Here is a 15,223-nt window from a genome sequence, read left to right as displayed (position 1 = left end):
CATTTTCAATCACAACACAGCATCACAACATTAAACTCAATGATGGACACCATAACAGACCAAGAAATATATAGCTGAAATATTTCAATCCCCCTCTTGTGGCTGGTTGCAATATAAGTGAAAGGAACTAATCTTAAGACTAAAATCTGCATGCATTTAAGAGAAAATGTAAAATATTTGATAATTAAAATACTAATTGTACCAAAATAATTATAATAATTATAATAATTATAATAATTATAATAATTATTATAATTATTATAATTATTATTATTTCAAGTGTGGCCATCACTTCATCTAGGTACAAAATAGCTAGGCCTTGTACAAATTTAATGAATGACCCCTGTTCTATAAAGTCCATCATAAAAATGATGATTTTTACAGTAAAAATAATTGGGATATAAAAGAAAATTGGGGGCACTGGTTTAGTGGGTAGAGAAGGAACCCATAAACAGAGGCTGTAGTCTCCAAAGCATTTCAGTTGCATTGATTTCCCAGTCTTGGCTCTGTCTCCCTATATTTCCTGTTTCTGGTCAAGTATCCAGTCAAAATGAAGGCAAAGAGCCCCAAAAAATTATTTCAAAAACAAAACAAAGTCTTTAATCTTATTTTGAAAGGAAATGTTAAAACAATGTCTCTCTTCCTCTCTTTAGCTTCACTGGAAACGCCTGCTGGACAGAATCTTCTACGATAACTTCTCAGAGGATGAAGAGATCGTGGTTCTCGCCACCGACTACATACAGAAAGTCTCTGACATCATCAAGACCACATCCAAGAGGTAAGAAAGGAGAGGAGGGGTAGACGGGGGAGGATCGGGCTTGAGGGAGGGAAAGATGAGGGCACTGAGGTGTATGGAAAATCAATGAAATCAGACGCAGGAATTTTTTGAGCCTGTACTTTTTGAGCGTGAGTAAGCGCTTTTGTTTGAGGCTGTTTGGTGCGTGTGTGACTTTGTGTGTATGCATGAGGTGTGTGTGCATAATGCCTCTGCTTTAGGGCTGTCACTACAGTTTGGACTACAAAGCAGTGTCATGAGGTGTATGGATTGGCTTTTGAGTGCTGCAGTGCATGTATTTGTGTGTGTGTGTGTGTGTGTGTGTGTGTGTGTGTGTGTGTGTGAGTCACTGTTGTGTGAACTTCCACTTCTGCTGCAGCTGATTATTATTGATCTACACCCACACCTTTCTACCACCTGCAGATTCAGATGGACACACATGGACGGACACTCACACACAGTCACACACTTTCTTTCCACTTCTTCTCACTCCCTGACAGACTCTAGGGGGGGTCCTGGTGGGCTGTTTCACGTCAGGATGTGTGTCACAGGGACTGACAGCTCTCCAATAGTCACTGTGCTCTACACAAATACACAACAGCTCTCAGGATGCACGCATGGCTGACTGGCTGCACGAGTGGCGGCTGGATTTGTTGCCTGTCATTTCTGTCTGAGACTGCATACATATCTGTCTGTCTCTCCGTCTCTGTCCAGCAACACAATGACTTTCAGAAATTTGCTCAATTTCCTGACATTTCATCACACTTTAGCACAGCAAAGTTTTATCCCCTGAACTGTGCTGTAGAAATGTCTGCTAAAACAAAGCCTACATGAGTATTTTTTACCTTTAGATTGCTGTTTTTGCAGTGTTTTGCATTTTTTTAAGTAGCTAACAGCTGTTTCAAACTGGGTGCGTGGCAGCTGCATAACAGCTGCATCACAGCTTCGATTTCATTTCAGCATGCATGTTCATGAGTCGCAGCTTTGACTTGTGAAACTTGTGAGCACTTGTGAACATGTTCGCCCGCTGTTGTGTGGAGAATCTTGAGAATAGGTTTACCCCAAGCCGTGCACGTCTCTCTGCCAGATGTTCAGGAAAATGCTGAAAAGGAAGCCATATTTACCCTGTTCTTAGACGATATGCACGTCCATGTCAATTCAGCATGCCACAAGGAAGATTAACACAGATTACACTTCCAGTTTGTGCCTTTCAAAATAAAAGCCTGGTTTAGCATTTCTGTGGACAATCTCAACTTGGCAGTACAGCTTTTGTAATAGACTGACAGTCCCCTGAACTTTTTAGTATGTCCCTTTTGTTTTAAAGCAAAAATTAAATGTTAAAATAAAAACCTGTTGGACAAAAGCTAGTTATCAAGATAAGGCAACATCATGTTACATTATGATGTGTTAAAGGTTTTTAAATGAAGGTAGAGTAAGGTACATTGTTTTCATGTGTCTAATGTGATTTCAAGATAAGTACATGTAAGTCTGGGAGATAAATTTGAATTAAGTTGTTAGGATGCAAAGAGTCATCTCAGCAGTTTTAAATAATTTCATTAGTTAACTCTTAGAGCTCACGCGGCACTGATCCGAGCCACAGGCGCACCCCTTTGTAAATTGCTTGGTAAATTTTGAACAGTAAGTCGTAAACCCTAACTTGTTATTTTCTATGAAAGCTCTTTGTTGTGCCTTTTTAAATATGTTCTTCATGTATTCGTAGCTCTTACAGAACATTTGCTAGTGAGCCCAGAATTTGGCTGACTTCCTGGGGTCTTTGAGGACAGCATTGTCATAAATAACAAGAAGTGACACATTTTATAAAAACGTTAATAACTTTTGATCTGTACGTCATAGATGCAAGCGAGTCTGGAACTTCGGTGACTTTTTGGGGTCTTTAAAGATTAAATCCATGGCATTACATCCGATAATAAGCGTCTTTTTGTCCATTTTTAATCCATTTTCGATAATGTACGTTGGCTTTTTTTGGTGGGTTGCGCCAAAGAGTAGAATTTGACTAGGAGTACAAAAACAAAAACAAAAAAACAATGTATATTTTAGGTGCTTTGCCTTAAACACTGCATGGCAGCACCTACGTCCAACTGGAGCTGAAGCACTTTGAGGCAGTTACTGATGTTGTTTCTTCTCGTCTAGATCTTGTGTTGTTCTTGCTCTCAAATGTACGTCGCTTTTGGATAAAAGCATTTTCTAAATGACATTGTAACATTGTAACATCTATACTTTGTCTCAAGTATTGTGGTGGAGTACTTTGACTAGCTAGTACTAGATTGGTTTGCATTCTGCTTAACAGAGAGGGACAATTTTGTGTCAATAGCCAACTTTACATCTGAGCAGACAAAAAATGCATGCAAGGTGCCCCAAGGCTCCATCCTGGGGTCTCTTCTGTTTAGCATCTACATGCTTCCATTTGCTCAGATCATAGAAAACAACAACATAGATTACCATGACTATGCAGATGACATACAGCTCTACAGTTCAGTGACGATGGCCCTGTAAATGTGAATAGATGCGTTGATTGGTTGATCAAATATCAAGTCAACTGATAGAAAGTAGGAACACCTATCTACAATTTCATCTATTTTTCTGCTTATGTATTTGGCAGTTTCTGTCCACCTGTGTGTTGTTCTTAATTATCAAACAAGCTAGCTGTAAAAAGGCAACCATTGCAGCTGGGGGCAGTGGGTTCATTGGGAAGGACGATGTGGTGTTCTTGGTATTCGAGCATACAGGGGAAAGTCAGAGTCTTTCAGCCCTTGGTCCACCAGACAGAACTATACTCTACTGAGGTCTGGATGTTGACTGATGGCCAGAGGTGATGGCTGGACTCCTTTGTGATAACTTCCCCTCGGTGCATTTTTTGGGTATTGTTGGTAAGATAATGTTTTCCATGATGAGCTCAGGAGAGCGGGAATGGTAGGGGTCAGCTGCTGGATGCAGCTGACCTCAGCGGCACCTAGCAGCACCTTCTGCTGGCACCTGGCTTTCCTGGGCCTGATCCAGCTCACTGCATACTGGGTGCCCTTGATGTGGTTGGTTGAGCCGGATCTTGGGGGCAGCCACATGCGCTGTGGAGGGGTTGACAGGGATGATACGTGGAGAGATGGTGCATGGGCGCGGTACAGGCCTGGGTGTTGCCCATCAGGATGCCTTGAGGAGTACAGGACCAGGGTGACAAGGCAAAATGCAGAACCACAGTGCAATGCAATCACTTCTCTCTTGGGTGTCTGGTCATATTTGGAGCGTAGATTACACCAACGTAAGCCTTCCTTCATTTTTTTTCTGCTCACAAATTAAAAGTCTTGCCGTTCAAAGTCAACATGTTTTATGTTCCTTGTGTCAGTGGTTCACATACTTTTTCTCTCAGGGCCCCTTTTGGCAGATAAGAAATTTCAGTCCACCTTTACTGTTCATATCAACATGTGAAAACATGTTAATGTAAGACAAGCACACTATCAATCAAAATTTTTGCAAACAAATTTCTTTTTTTTTTTTTTTTTTTTTTTTTTAGAATTTACCACAACATAAAACCAAAATGTTTTGAGTTTTAAAAACTGGACTCTCAAAAGATGAACAATTCCCTAAAAATAAAATCTCAATAAACATCTTTAAGATTTATACACCCAGTCCTGCAATGATTTCAGCGACTACTGTGGCCTTTTTAGGTGCTACAGATTTTCTTGAGTCTTGGGTGCAGTTGTGAGGCTGCCAGTCTCAGTTCATTTTCAATGTCTAGCTTTGTTTTTTTGTTTGTTTGTTTGTTTTTTCTGCTGTTTGTTTGTATTGATTAAAGCAACAGCAGAAAAAACAATCTAACACAGGTAGGATGTTGCAAAAAGAGTGTGGCAAAGGCTCTCGTGCCTCATCATTACACGCAACTGTCACCTTTTTCAGATTTACCAATCTACTGTAGTTTATGCATCCACCTTGGATTGAGTTACTGCAAGTTTGGAGTCATCCCAGCCTCTTGTGAATCAGTCATACCTGACTCAATCAAATTATTGACCTAAATGAAAAGCATTCACTTTGGAGGGAGACGGGGCATGATTTACAAAATTAGATTTGTAAAGAATCTTTAGAAAGATTGTATTTGTAAAATCTCGGCTCCCTCTGTGAATGAATGGATCCCTGCTCTCATTCAGACAGCTCTTAGATGGAGTCATCCATCAGTGCATTTGCAGGTTAGTTGATGAGAACAGTCAATAGAAGCAGATTTTTAACACAATACAGACACTGAGCTACCACTAACATGCCACCATACACAGAAAATTTATCTGAGTAAATTTTACTCAAATTGAATAAAATTTTACTCTGAAAAATATAACTTTTGGTCCCAGTCTATTCGGAGTAAAATTTACTCTGCTTTTTAGGGTAATGTTTTCAGAGTTGTTTTTACTCTAAAAGTATTTTTATTTAACTCTAAATGATGATTATGTACTCCATAATTAATAAGCATAATAATAAGCAACTGTAATCACTACAGAATAATACAGACCTTAGTTTACTCATTATAGAGCTGTTTTTCTCAGTATAAAGTGATGTTTAGTCTTTTCCGAGCTGTTTTTTTATTCCTTTTAGAAATGTTATCCACTCCTTACAGTACAATTTCTCCTCCATTTATGACTGGGTAATGCTTATATAGAACTGTGTCTTACTCTAAATAGACTGATCTTCCTCTTTATAAAGAGCAACATTTTCTCTTAATAGATAACGCTGTCTTTCCATCTATAGAGGCATGACAACAAAAGAGGTTTTTTTGCTTTTACATATTAGACATAGTGTTCTTATATTACAGAAACAATTGTGATGAACATATGACAATGAGCCATGAGCAGAGCATGAGATGAGGCAGTAAGGTTAAAGAAGTTTATTTGACAAAAGTGCAAATGATGGTGAGCTGGCTGGTGGTTGGCAGAATCACTGGCAGTGAGATGGAGACACTGCAAAAAAGAGAGTTAGACAATGCAAAAACTCACCTTAAATCCCTAGATTATCAAAGGTTGAAGAGGAACCACGTTACCTGGTTAGAAGCTGTAGTCCACAGGTATCTGAAAATTCATCACCAGGTGAGGAGGTCTTGGTTGCCAAGGATTATCTGCAGCTGAGACACCTAACAAGCTGCAGTCATGACTTGCCATGAGTGACGCCAGCTGAGCTGAAATTTAAGTGGATGTGGTAAAAGTTTTACTCCAGCAGAATTTACTCTGTTTTAACTCCAACTCTTGCAGTGGCTGGTAATAAATACACTCAAAAAAGAGTAAATGTTACTACTTTTGAGTAAAACATTTTTTACTCTGGAAAAAATACTCCCCAGAATTTCCTGTGTACAAAATATTACCAACAGTGTTTCTGTTGAATTCCTCTGTTTCACTGCCTGTCTTTTCTTTCATTAGGCTGCCAAACACTAGATTATTTTGGGCCCAGTTTGTCCCCTCAAAGGTCAGGGGGGTGCGGCCATATCTGAGGCTTGTCTTCACCTATTACTTATCAAATAATCCTCGGGGGTGTGGTGTCAATGTGATTATTTTACTGCTGCCAGTCAGTTCATCTGTGTGAGCCTCCCAGACCTTGAGTTGTAATATTAAACATGATATACATGGATTAAATCCTTTCCTTTTTTGGTTTTTGGCTGGAAAACAAAACAAATGGCCAGATGACACTGATCATCCTCCACCGTCGTTTTTCTTCTGAAGTTGTGAAATCTACCACAAATGGCCGGTCTGACTAGTGACTAGTTTATGTGTTCAGAGGATTTTATTTCTAACTGATAGAAAGTATCCTGATTTCTGTGGTCTTCAACCTTTCAAAAGACATGGTGCTAAAATTTGTTGAAACCTTCCTTCTGTCTGACACTTAAACACTTTCTTAAAGTTAGTTTAGATGAAAATGGTCTAGTGTTTTACCTGGCAGTAGAATGAAGACACAAATCTGAACAATCCCAAGCCAAATGTGATAGCTCCCATGGGTGTTATTTTGGTTTAATAAAGATGATAAAATTGGAGTCTGAAAGTTTCCAAGTGGATCAATAGTTTGTTTTGTCTTATCTGACATTTATGTGACCAGGAATATTCCCACTGAGGTTTGAAATCACCTTTACAGTGGAGTCCTGGCAAAGACAGCAGCATCTCAGCAGTAGCTCAGTCTGAAGGGACTTAAGTTGGAGACAGAAGAGTCTGAGTCCCAGTGCGACCAAAGTGTGGAAATGGGACTTGGTGCTGAAGAGGAGGTATTTCTCATACACTGACAGGGTGCCTTACTTACGGGTTATAGAATACTCGATGGCCTATACGCTCTTACGTATAGATGATCACTCTGTCATCTGTTCATGGGGGCAGAATCCTGTGGCATTTGCGACATTTCCATATATTAAGGTTGACAAAATCATCCACTCCATGCATTTTAAATGATACAATCATTCTAATTTTAATGATTGGTGGTACCATAAAATACTTAGTCATATTTTTAAGCTGAAGAGAGCCAGAGCACCGTCTACATTGCACATGTTGGAAACATTTGGATAAGTGGGAGGGACTGACATGGAGCATAATCTGCCAATTTAGACTTTCACTCCTGTGAAACTTAGACGGTGCACAGGTTTTGATTTAGAACAGACAGTTTACAATAACAAATATTTTAACAGTAAGATAACTACAGTGTCTAGTATAGGTACCTGTGATAGCAAGCAATTCTGAGTTACAACTGGGTCAGTAGGGATAACAAGCCAAATACTACCACTGACCTGTGTCTTTCTGCAAAATTAAGTGGCTGAAAAAAAGTCACAAAATGATAATTTCTGTCATATTCCTTGCTACAATAATGAAGCTAATATTTTAAATTTACATAAAAAAGGTCATCACTGTGGGTTTATTATTTTCACAATAATGTTACTTCATAAGCTATCTGTTTCATTGGAGTCTTTTCCTCGAAATCGAACTTACCTAATCCCCTCCGACACACACACACACACACCCACCCACACACACACCCTACACCCCTGTCCTTTCCCCTCACTGTGTTTCTGCTGTAGTGTTATAACCAGTAGCCTATCTTTTATTAGATAACCTTAAAATATAAAATATTATTTGTTTTCACCTGCAATTGGATTTTTAAACGGCTGGTCCGCACAAGTAAGTTTGAGGATTAGTAATTCTGCTTGTCTTTTCCCACTCTCATCCCATTTCCGACTCTGTCCTCCACTGTCCAATAAAGGCACTGAAAAGCCCAAAAATATATATATATAAAAAAATACTGTTTAGTGCTGCAGTTAATCTAATTGCAGTCGCAATCATAATGTCAGGCTGTGCAAAAGCATAAATGCACAATGGACTGCAGTTATTTTTGAATGAAATAGTACTTGAAGGTTTACAAAAATGCCTGCAAAACAACCTTTATGTTTACAGTAGTGCCTCTGTTGTACTTTATAGAAATGCCTATTTTTCAATAAAGGAATATAATTTATATTTGGAAATATTATCTTTGAAGCAGTATTGTAAAAACTTCATGTTTTGTTTTTTTATGGTCCCTAACATTTGTATGTTTTGAGTTGAGAAATACACACCTCAAAACTAACAGTATTCTCTGCATTTGTCTTGATAACAAAGCAAGTAGACTCAAGCTACCCTTTATCATAATCACATTTTTAAATTGCAGTATTGTCTAGTTTAATTGTATTTGCACCCTGTTACTAAATTGTGCATTACTAATACTGATACTGCTTCTAATGTGGATTATAATACCCAGCCCTAGAAAAACCAACATTTCATGTACACACTTCAACATCACTGCATGCATCAGATTGAGGGAAGTCATCCACTCTACTAAATGAAACAAAATTAGAACAAACTGTGCCTGTTAGAGTTTTCAATCTTCTCTTCTCAGCAAAGAACCATTCATACTTAATTACTGGAACAGTAGCACAAGCTTTGACTACATTTCTAATATAGCATCATTCACAACTCTCATTGAATTCATAAATATCTCTGTTTTGCCTTCATTTATTTTAAATATTTCTGCAGATTGAAAGTCCTGCATATTTACAGCAGCTTGCTTTCATCAGCAACCACAAAAGATACGCTTTCTCTTGTTGAGCTCCATTATGATAAACTTCTCTTATATCCAAATCTGTAGTCTGTTTGGTGCTGTGTTTTTCTCTTGATGTCTTTTATGTGCTTTCCTGCTGCTCTGCCTTCTTTGTGTAACATAATTTTTAATCACAACACTCCAACATCATCCCCATTGAGTTAGGGTTATATCATGATGGATTCATAACGCTCTTTGTTAAACTAACCGTTGACACTGTCACATCCATTACACCGGGTTCACTTCTCCGGGTTGACGCTTCGTCTTTGCTCCTGTTGTTTACCAATCTTCTCTTTGAGTTGTGTGTCCATCCATCCCCCTGATGGCAGTAGTAATAGACTCTACCCTATGTTTCGATCATCCTCTCTACGTCTTTTGTTCCCTTCACCTGTTTTTATCTGACACCCTGTCCTCCCTCCCTCTCTGTTATCACACCACCACTCAGTCAGCTTCAGCTGATATCTGCTTCACTGTGGAGCTGAGATCTCTAAGTCTGGATTTACTTCTCATATAGGAGTTGTATTTTCTGCTGCTTACAGTGCCTATACTGCACAACTAGTTTTACTTTCACAGTAATTTACAGTTGATAAACAACTGCACATTTGATTAAATTGTACAATGGCATCAGCAACTTTATTAGTACAAAAACATTAACAACTCTGATTTCATTCTTGTGGAAATTAACCATTGATTGATTACAACAAAATTATAAGTTCAAGGAAACCAATATTGGGTAAATTAATGTTGCAGTTATCAAAAATCACAGGAAAACTTCTGTGCATTTGTAAATTTCAAACGTTGGTAATATGTGGATATTAAAGCAGCTTCATACATGAGGCAACCAAAATGATGCGAGTATATTTGAGGGTTTCTTTTGCTCCTCGATAGTTCCATCCACTTTTCCAAATGTTGCCAATATATTTGTGTAATTTAGACTGTGCTCTCTTCTGATTAGAAATATGAATTAATACAAAAAGGAAATTCACAGTAATTGTGCTCAAAATATACAAAAACTGCAAACAGCAACCTATTGCATTTTTATGTATGTAAATGAGGAGTAACGGAAGAACTGCTCCTTTGACATGCAAACAGCCTTGTTACAAATAGAATCTGATCCATAAGTCCAGCTCTAACTCGAGAAAAGTGGTGCAAGTAACACCAAATGAAACCAGGTATTAAACGGGCACTAATTCTCTCCTCCCTCTCTTTCCACCTCAGTCAGTCGTTACTGTATGTGACATATGAGTCATCTGTTAACTAGCACGTCTGTTAAATGGAAAGACGCCACTGTTATTCAGTGAACATTGAAATTTTTTGTTTTCCAGCACAAAAGTAGCCCAAAATATGTAATCATCAGAACAATAGCAAGGTAAGTATATGCTTATGCAGTATTTTAATTTTTTTGTTTGATTATTCTTTTGAAACAGAGAGCAAGCATGTATAGATGACAGAGTGATTGTCATTATACACGCAAATTTGGTGGAAGTAAACGCATAGGTACTAAAATAACTAGGTTGTAAAAGAGTGTAAAGAACACTGTAGTGTCTAATAAGAGGCTGGTGCTGTCTCATAAACAGCTGTGCATGTGAAATTGTCCGTAATATCCGTACGTCATCATCCTCTGTGTAATCCTCTCCATCAAATAATGTCTTCTTACTGCTGTGTTGATAAAAATAATAAAACACATCTGTGTAAGCATGTGGTGTGAAGTTTATAGTCTTATACTTTGGTTTGAGCTTAATTGTCAAATTCATTCATTGATATATTGATTTACGCAGCAGGAAGTTTATCGCCATATAAAATCCCTTTCCAGTCTCTGAATCGCACACGGTCATTCAACAATCCTCTGTGTCTGTGTCAGTCTCTTCACGAAGAAGTTCTTAGACTGAAAATTTCAATTTCTTTTTTCTGTCTCTCTCTCTGTCATCGTGGTGTTGGTAGTCTAAGCGAACAGCCACTGATGTGCCACTCGGCCTGTGGAAAAATGCGCCAAGTTTGCTAGGGTTTTTGTGGGTGTTTTGGCATTTGCATTTCATCAGAGAAAATTCTTTTGTGGATTAGTCACAGAAGAGGAGCTTTTTGCAAAGACAATCGCCCACTAAAGGTCTTTGCACACTGAGTTCATTTTAGATTTTTTTTTTTCAATCCCTAATCCAAAAAAAAAAAAGTCACACATTTGCACACAGAGTCCAGTGCGAAAATGCGATGAATTTGGCAAAATGTTTCGTACTGCAACGGAAATAAGCAGTGAGGAAGAGCCTGTGGCTCTGTCACTCCTTTAAAACACACTGGATTCTGACAGAGAGCTTCATATGGCTCCAGCTCGTACGCCACAGCTGTGCCAAGTTGGAGAGATGAAGAGCAACTTTATATTCAGTTTTTGTAAGGTGGCTGGGAGAACAAACCTGTGCCCTTATCTTTTATATTTCCATGGTTGATATCGTCATAATACACGAGAGGGGAGGGGTCAGGCAGCGACAAGAGAGCGAGAGGGAAGGAAGCGTCAGACACGCATGTAAGGGACTTGGACTGATGTGAAAATTTGCATAAAATCAAACCTGTCTCTGAGAAAAAAAAATGATGGACGAAAATTCGAGTTTTGTTTGATTTGAAAAATTCTGACTAAAAAGTGCACTCAGAGTGCAAAAGCCTTAAAAACTGTGCTATCAGTGTGTCGTAACAAATGTTTGTGTATCTGCCCCACAGTATTTAAGTGTATGAAATTTTGATAACCTCTATATCAGGAATCATCAATTCCCTTTTCACAGGGGGCAGCTTTTTCCTTGACCAATGCTGGGGGGGCTGGTCATTAAAAAAATGGAAATAAAATCAATATTTTTGTCTTAATAAAATATTCTTTTAAAGATATTTCCATCCAAAACTAACTACCTTTAACAATGAGAGCAGTCCCTATCACCTATACTGCAGTCAGCCACAAGGGGGCGATTGAGGTATTTTTGCTTCATATTTTTGGAGCCATCGTGATATCTATCACTGAGTTTAATGCTCATATGCACTGTCGTGATTGGCCAAAAACACATGCAGGACACTAATCATCTGTGAAGATTCCCTAAGGGGAAAATACCACTCTCAAAGACCTTTATGTGGAAAATTAATACAAAAAACGTAACTTTAATCAAGATAACAATGATAAGTATGTGTTTACCATGCTAAATTACAAAAATACTAGTGTGCTTCTTGTCTGATAAGCTTCTAGGTTGATGGTTTTATAAAAACTTTTAAAAAAGTTAACAAAAGCATGCCGTATGTTTGCATGCTTAAATTTTCTGAATTCGATAGCCCCTTGGGGGCCAGATGAAAAGCCGTGGGGGGCCTAATGTGGCCCCCGGGCCTCCAGTTGATGATCACTGCTCTATATAAAGAATTGTTCCAATGTTTTTGTACAATTTAGACAGTGTGTGGGATTTTTTCTGTAATTTTTGAAATTAAAAAATAGAATAGAAAAGCTTGATCATCTTAAAAAAGGAGAACAAAAAAAGAACATACATAGAACAACTCAGCTACAAAATATAAAGAGTTAAAAGATTTGATTTTTAGATAAAAGATTTGAGGTAGCATAACGTTTAAAAAGAGTTGAGTGCAACCAGTGCAGTCTGCAGTATTATGCATGTTAAAATCAAGGATAAGGATAAAAGATTTCCATAGCTGTCAAGGCACATTGCATGTAAAATGCTGTACAGGAACTGCACAATGTGGGTCCTGCTGAACAAAATGGAAACTTTCTTACAGGAAGACACTTTAAACCTTTTTTCCCCCTTGGAGACCCCCAAAACAGACTGTGCCTTATATTATTCATACAGATTTTAGAGTACTCAGTGTACTCAAGCCAATATCTGTCTGTTATTCTAGTGTTTGTCCTGGTGGTTTCATATTATGTAATATTTAACAATAACAGGAATACCTCTGAAATCTTTTGGTTGAAGAGAGTTAAATGTCTTCAAGATCTTCAAGGTGCCCTTTGGATGAACAGACCATGAGTGAGGTATGCTGGTGGGAAGAGAAAGCAGTATTACACTGAAGATTTTAATGGTAAAAATCAGTTGAATTGTTCCTTCTGTCTGTTGTCTACCATGCTTTTAAAGATTTGAGAGTCTTGTAGTCCGTCAGCAGCCTTGATATCTCAGGTTAAAGGCAACTATTAACTGTTTTTATTATTTCCAACTATCTCTCCCCCATGCAAACAAGGAGGTCATAATAAATGATGGGTGATTAGAAATAGTCATTTTTAGATCCCATATTGAGTGTTTTTGAGGTTGTTGAGTGTTTTCATCCAACTAGTTGTTAAAACAAAAAAAAAAAAATGGGACTAAGATAAAGCACCTTCAGTTATGTCATAATTATAATTTAAGGACTTAATATTGGCAAATTTTGGAATTTATTGAATTTTTTTGTCATTCTTCTGGTGAGATTCGTCTTGCACAGATTTTTCTGAGGTAGCAGTGTGAACTTTTAGGACTTCTTGGTCCCCTGACATACTTTCCTTCTCTGTCATCCTCCCTCACCAACCTTTTTTTTCTTCACTCCCATGTTCCTGAGCTCCTTCTCCTCCCTTACCGCATCTCTGCCTCTCAACAGTGCATGATAACCCTCTTTCCCCCCAATTCTGCCTCAATCCCTGAGCACCGCTCTCCCTTCTCGCCATCTGCACCTCTTCTATCGTTGTCTCTTCATCTCTGTCACTTCTCTACCTCCTGTCATCCTGTTTCTGTCTCCCCCCTCTTCTCTCTTACCTTTGTTGTCTCTTTTATTTTTTACATTTTCATTCTTCCTCCTCCTCTTACCTTCACTCTGTCTCCAGGTTTGGTCTCCCAGGAAGTTCAATATTGGGGTTTAAACAAAGGTTGGCATTGTTGATTCATACGCACACGTACAAATGGAGGAATAGAGCTGTTTTATTTCTTAGGGGGTTGTTTCTAATTAACTTAGCTTAGGGGAAATTCTTTAAAATCCCCACTGTTCCTCACATCACGTGGTCTCTCCACCACTGCCTGTTATTTGCCAGTCAAACAGTTTGTTTCGAGCAACAACACTTTGACTCAGGAATAAATAAAAACACCAGGAAACTGAAGTTAGCACTCACACTGGGATAACACCGGAAATCTGAATCTGACAGTGCAAAACCCTGTTGGTAAAACGTCCACCTCTTTTTATTTTTCCTCCTGCGGAGTGACATGTTAATAAGTTTACTCTTTCTAGTAAACAAATTTCCAACCTGGTCATGGTGTTTAAAGGGCTCAAACTTTCTTTGTTCCATTCACAGCTCAGCTGACTTTATGCTCAACTGTTTTTTATTAGTGATCCAGATTAAGAGCATTTATAATAGCACCCTTTTATTGATTTTCTTAGCCAATCACTGGCAATAAAATTAGCCCCCCCCCCCCAAAAAAAAGGAAAAAGGAAAAAAAAACTCTAAAATAACAAAGTTAAAACAGATTTCTACAAAGTAATGTCAATTAAACAGAAATAATTAAGGTAAAATAGGTGACTGTATAAATATTCACCGCCTCTAGCATGACTGACCTAATTCAATAGAGGTCCAGGTGATTGGTCCTCGTAGTCTCACAGTTAATTAAATGGTGATCACCTGAGTGCAGTGAATCTGTCTCAAGTGATTTTACTATAAAGACACCTGGTCCAGTCACTGGTTGATCAGTATTCCTGTCTACCATTATACCATGAAGATAAAAGAACACTCCAAGTAACTCAGGGGAAAGTTTTTTAGAAGAGTAAGTCAATGGGTTGATACAAAAGCAATTCCAAGGCACTGAACATCCCCCGGAGTTCAGATATTTCCATCATCAAGAAATGGAGGGAATATGGCACATGTTTAAATCTGCCTAGATCAGGCCATCCTCACAAACTGAGTGACCATACAAGAAGGAGACTAGTGAGAGAGGCCACCAAGACACCTATCACTGCTCTGAAGGAGATACAAGTTCCAGTAGCTGAGATGGGCGAGGCCTTATGAGTTTTATGAGAGAGTGGCAGAGAGAGAGCCACTGTTGAAGAAAACTCAGATTAAATCTTGACAAGAGTTCATTAAAAGACATGTGGGACACTCTATGGTCAAGTGGAAGAAAGTTTTTTTGTCTGATGAGACCAAACCAATGCTTTTGACACTGACTGAGGACATCCTTATGTATTTAGGCACAAGACTCACTCTGTATGAGATGTGGGTCAACAGTTGGACTTTTACCTTTTTTATAATATTTTTAATGATATGCTCTTTTTTTTTTTTTTACATGTGATGTGATTGTACTGTGTTGATGGATGAGCTGGTGATGCAAGACTAATTTGCGAGCAATTGGACAATTAAGTATTATCATATCCTTT

General features: G+C 38.3%; 1 protein-coding gene across 2 annotated transcripts in view; it reads left to right on the top strand.

Moving 5' to 3' along the window:
- The window catches only part of LOC121523004 (endothelin-converting enzyme-like 1), a 114,065-nt gene that overhangs the window by 30,697 nt on the left and 68,145 nt on the right, over positions 1-15,223 (top strand). For both annotated transcript variants that reach the window (XM_041807738.1, XM_041807730.1), the window contains one exon: positions 654-778. In XM_041807738.1, the coding sequence (XP_041663672.1) occupies positions 654-778 (125 nt within the window). The remainder of the gene's footprint in view (positions 1-653; positions 779-15,223) is intronic.

The sequence above is a fragment of the Cheilinus undulatus genome, linkage group 2 (assembly GCF_018320785.1).
Source record: "Cheilinus undulatus linkage group 2, ASM1832078v1, whole genome shotgun sequence".
In the NCBI taxonomy this organism is placed as follows: domain Eukaryota; kingdom Metazoa; phylum Chordata; class Actinopteri; order Labriformes; family Labridae; genus Cheilinus; species Cheilinus undulatus.
Note: the sequence above shows the minus strand (reverse complement) of the source record. Positions and strands in the feature narration are given on the sequence as shown.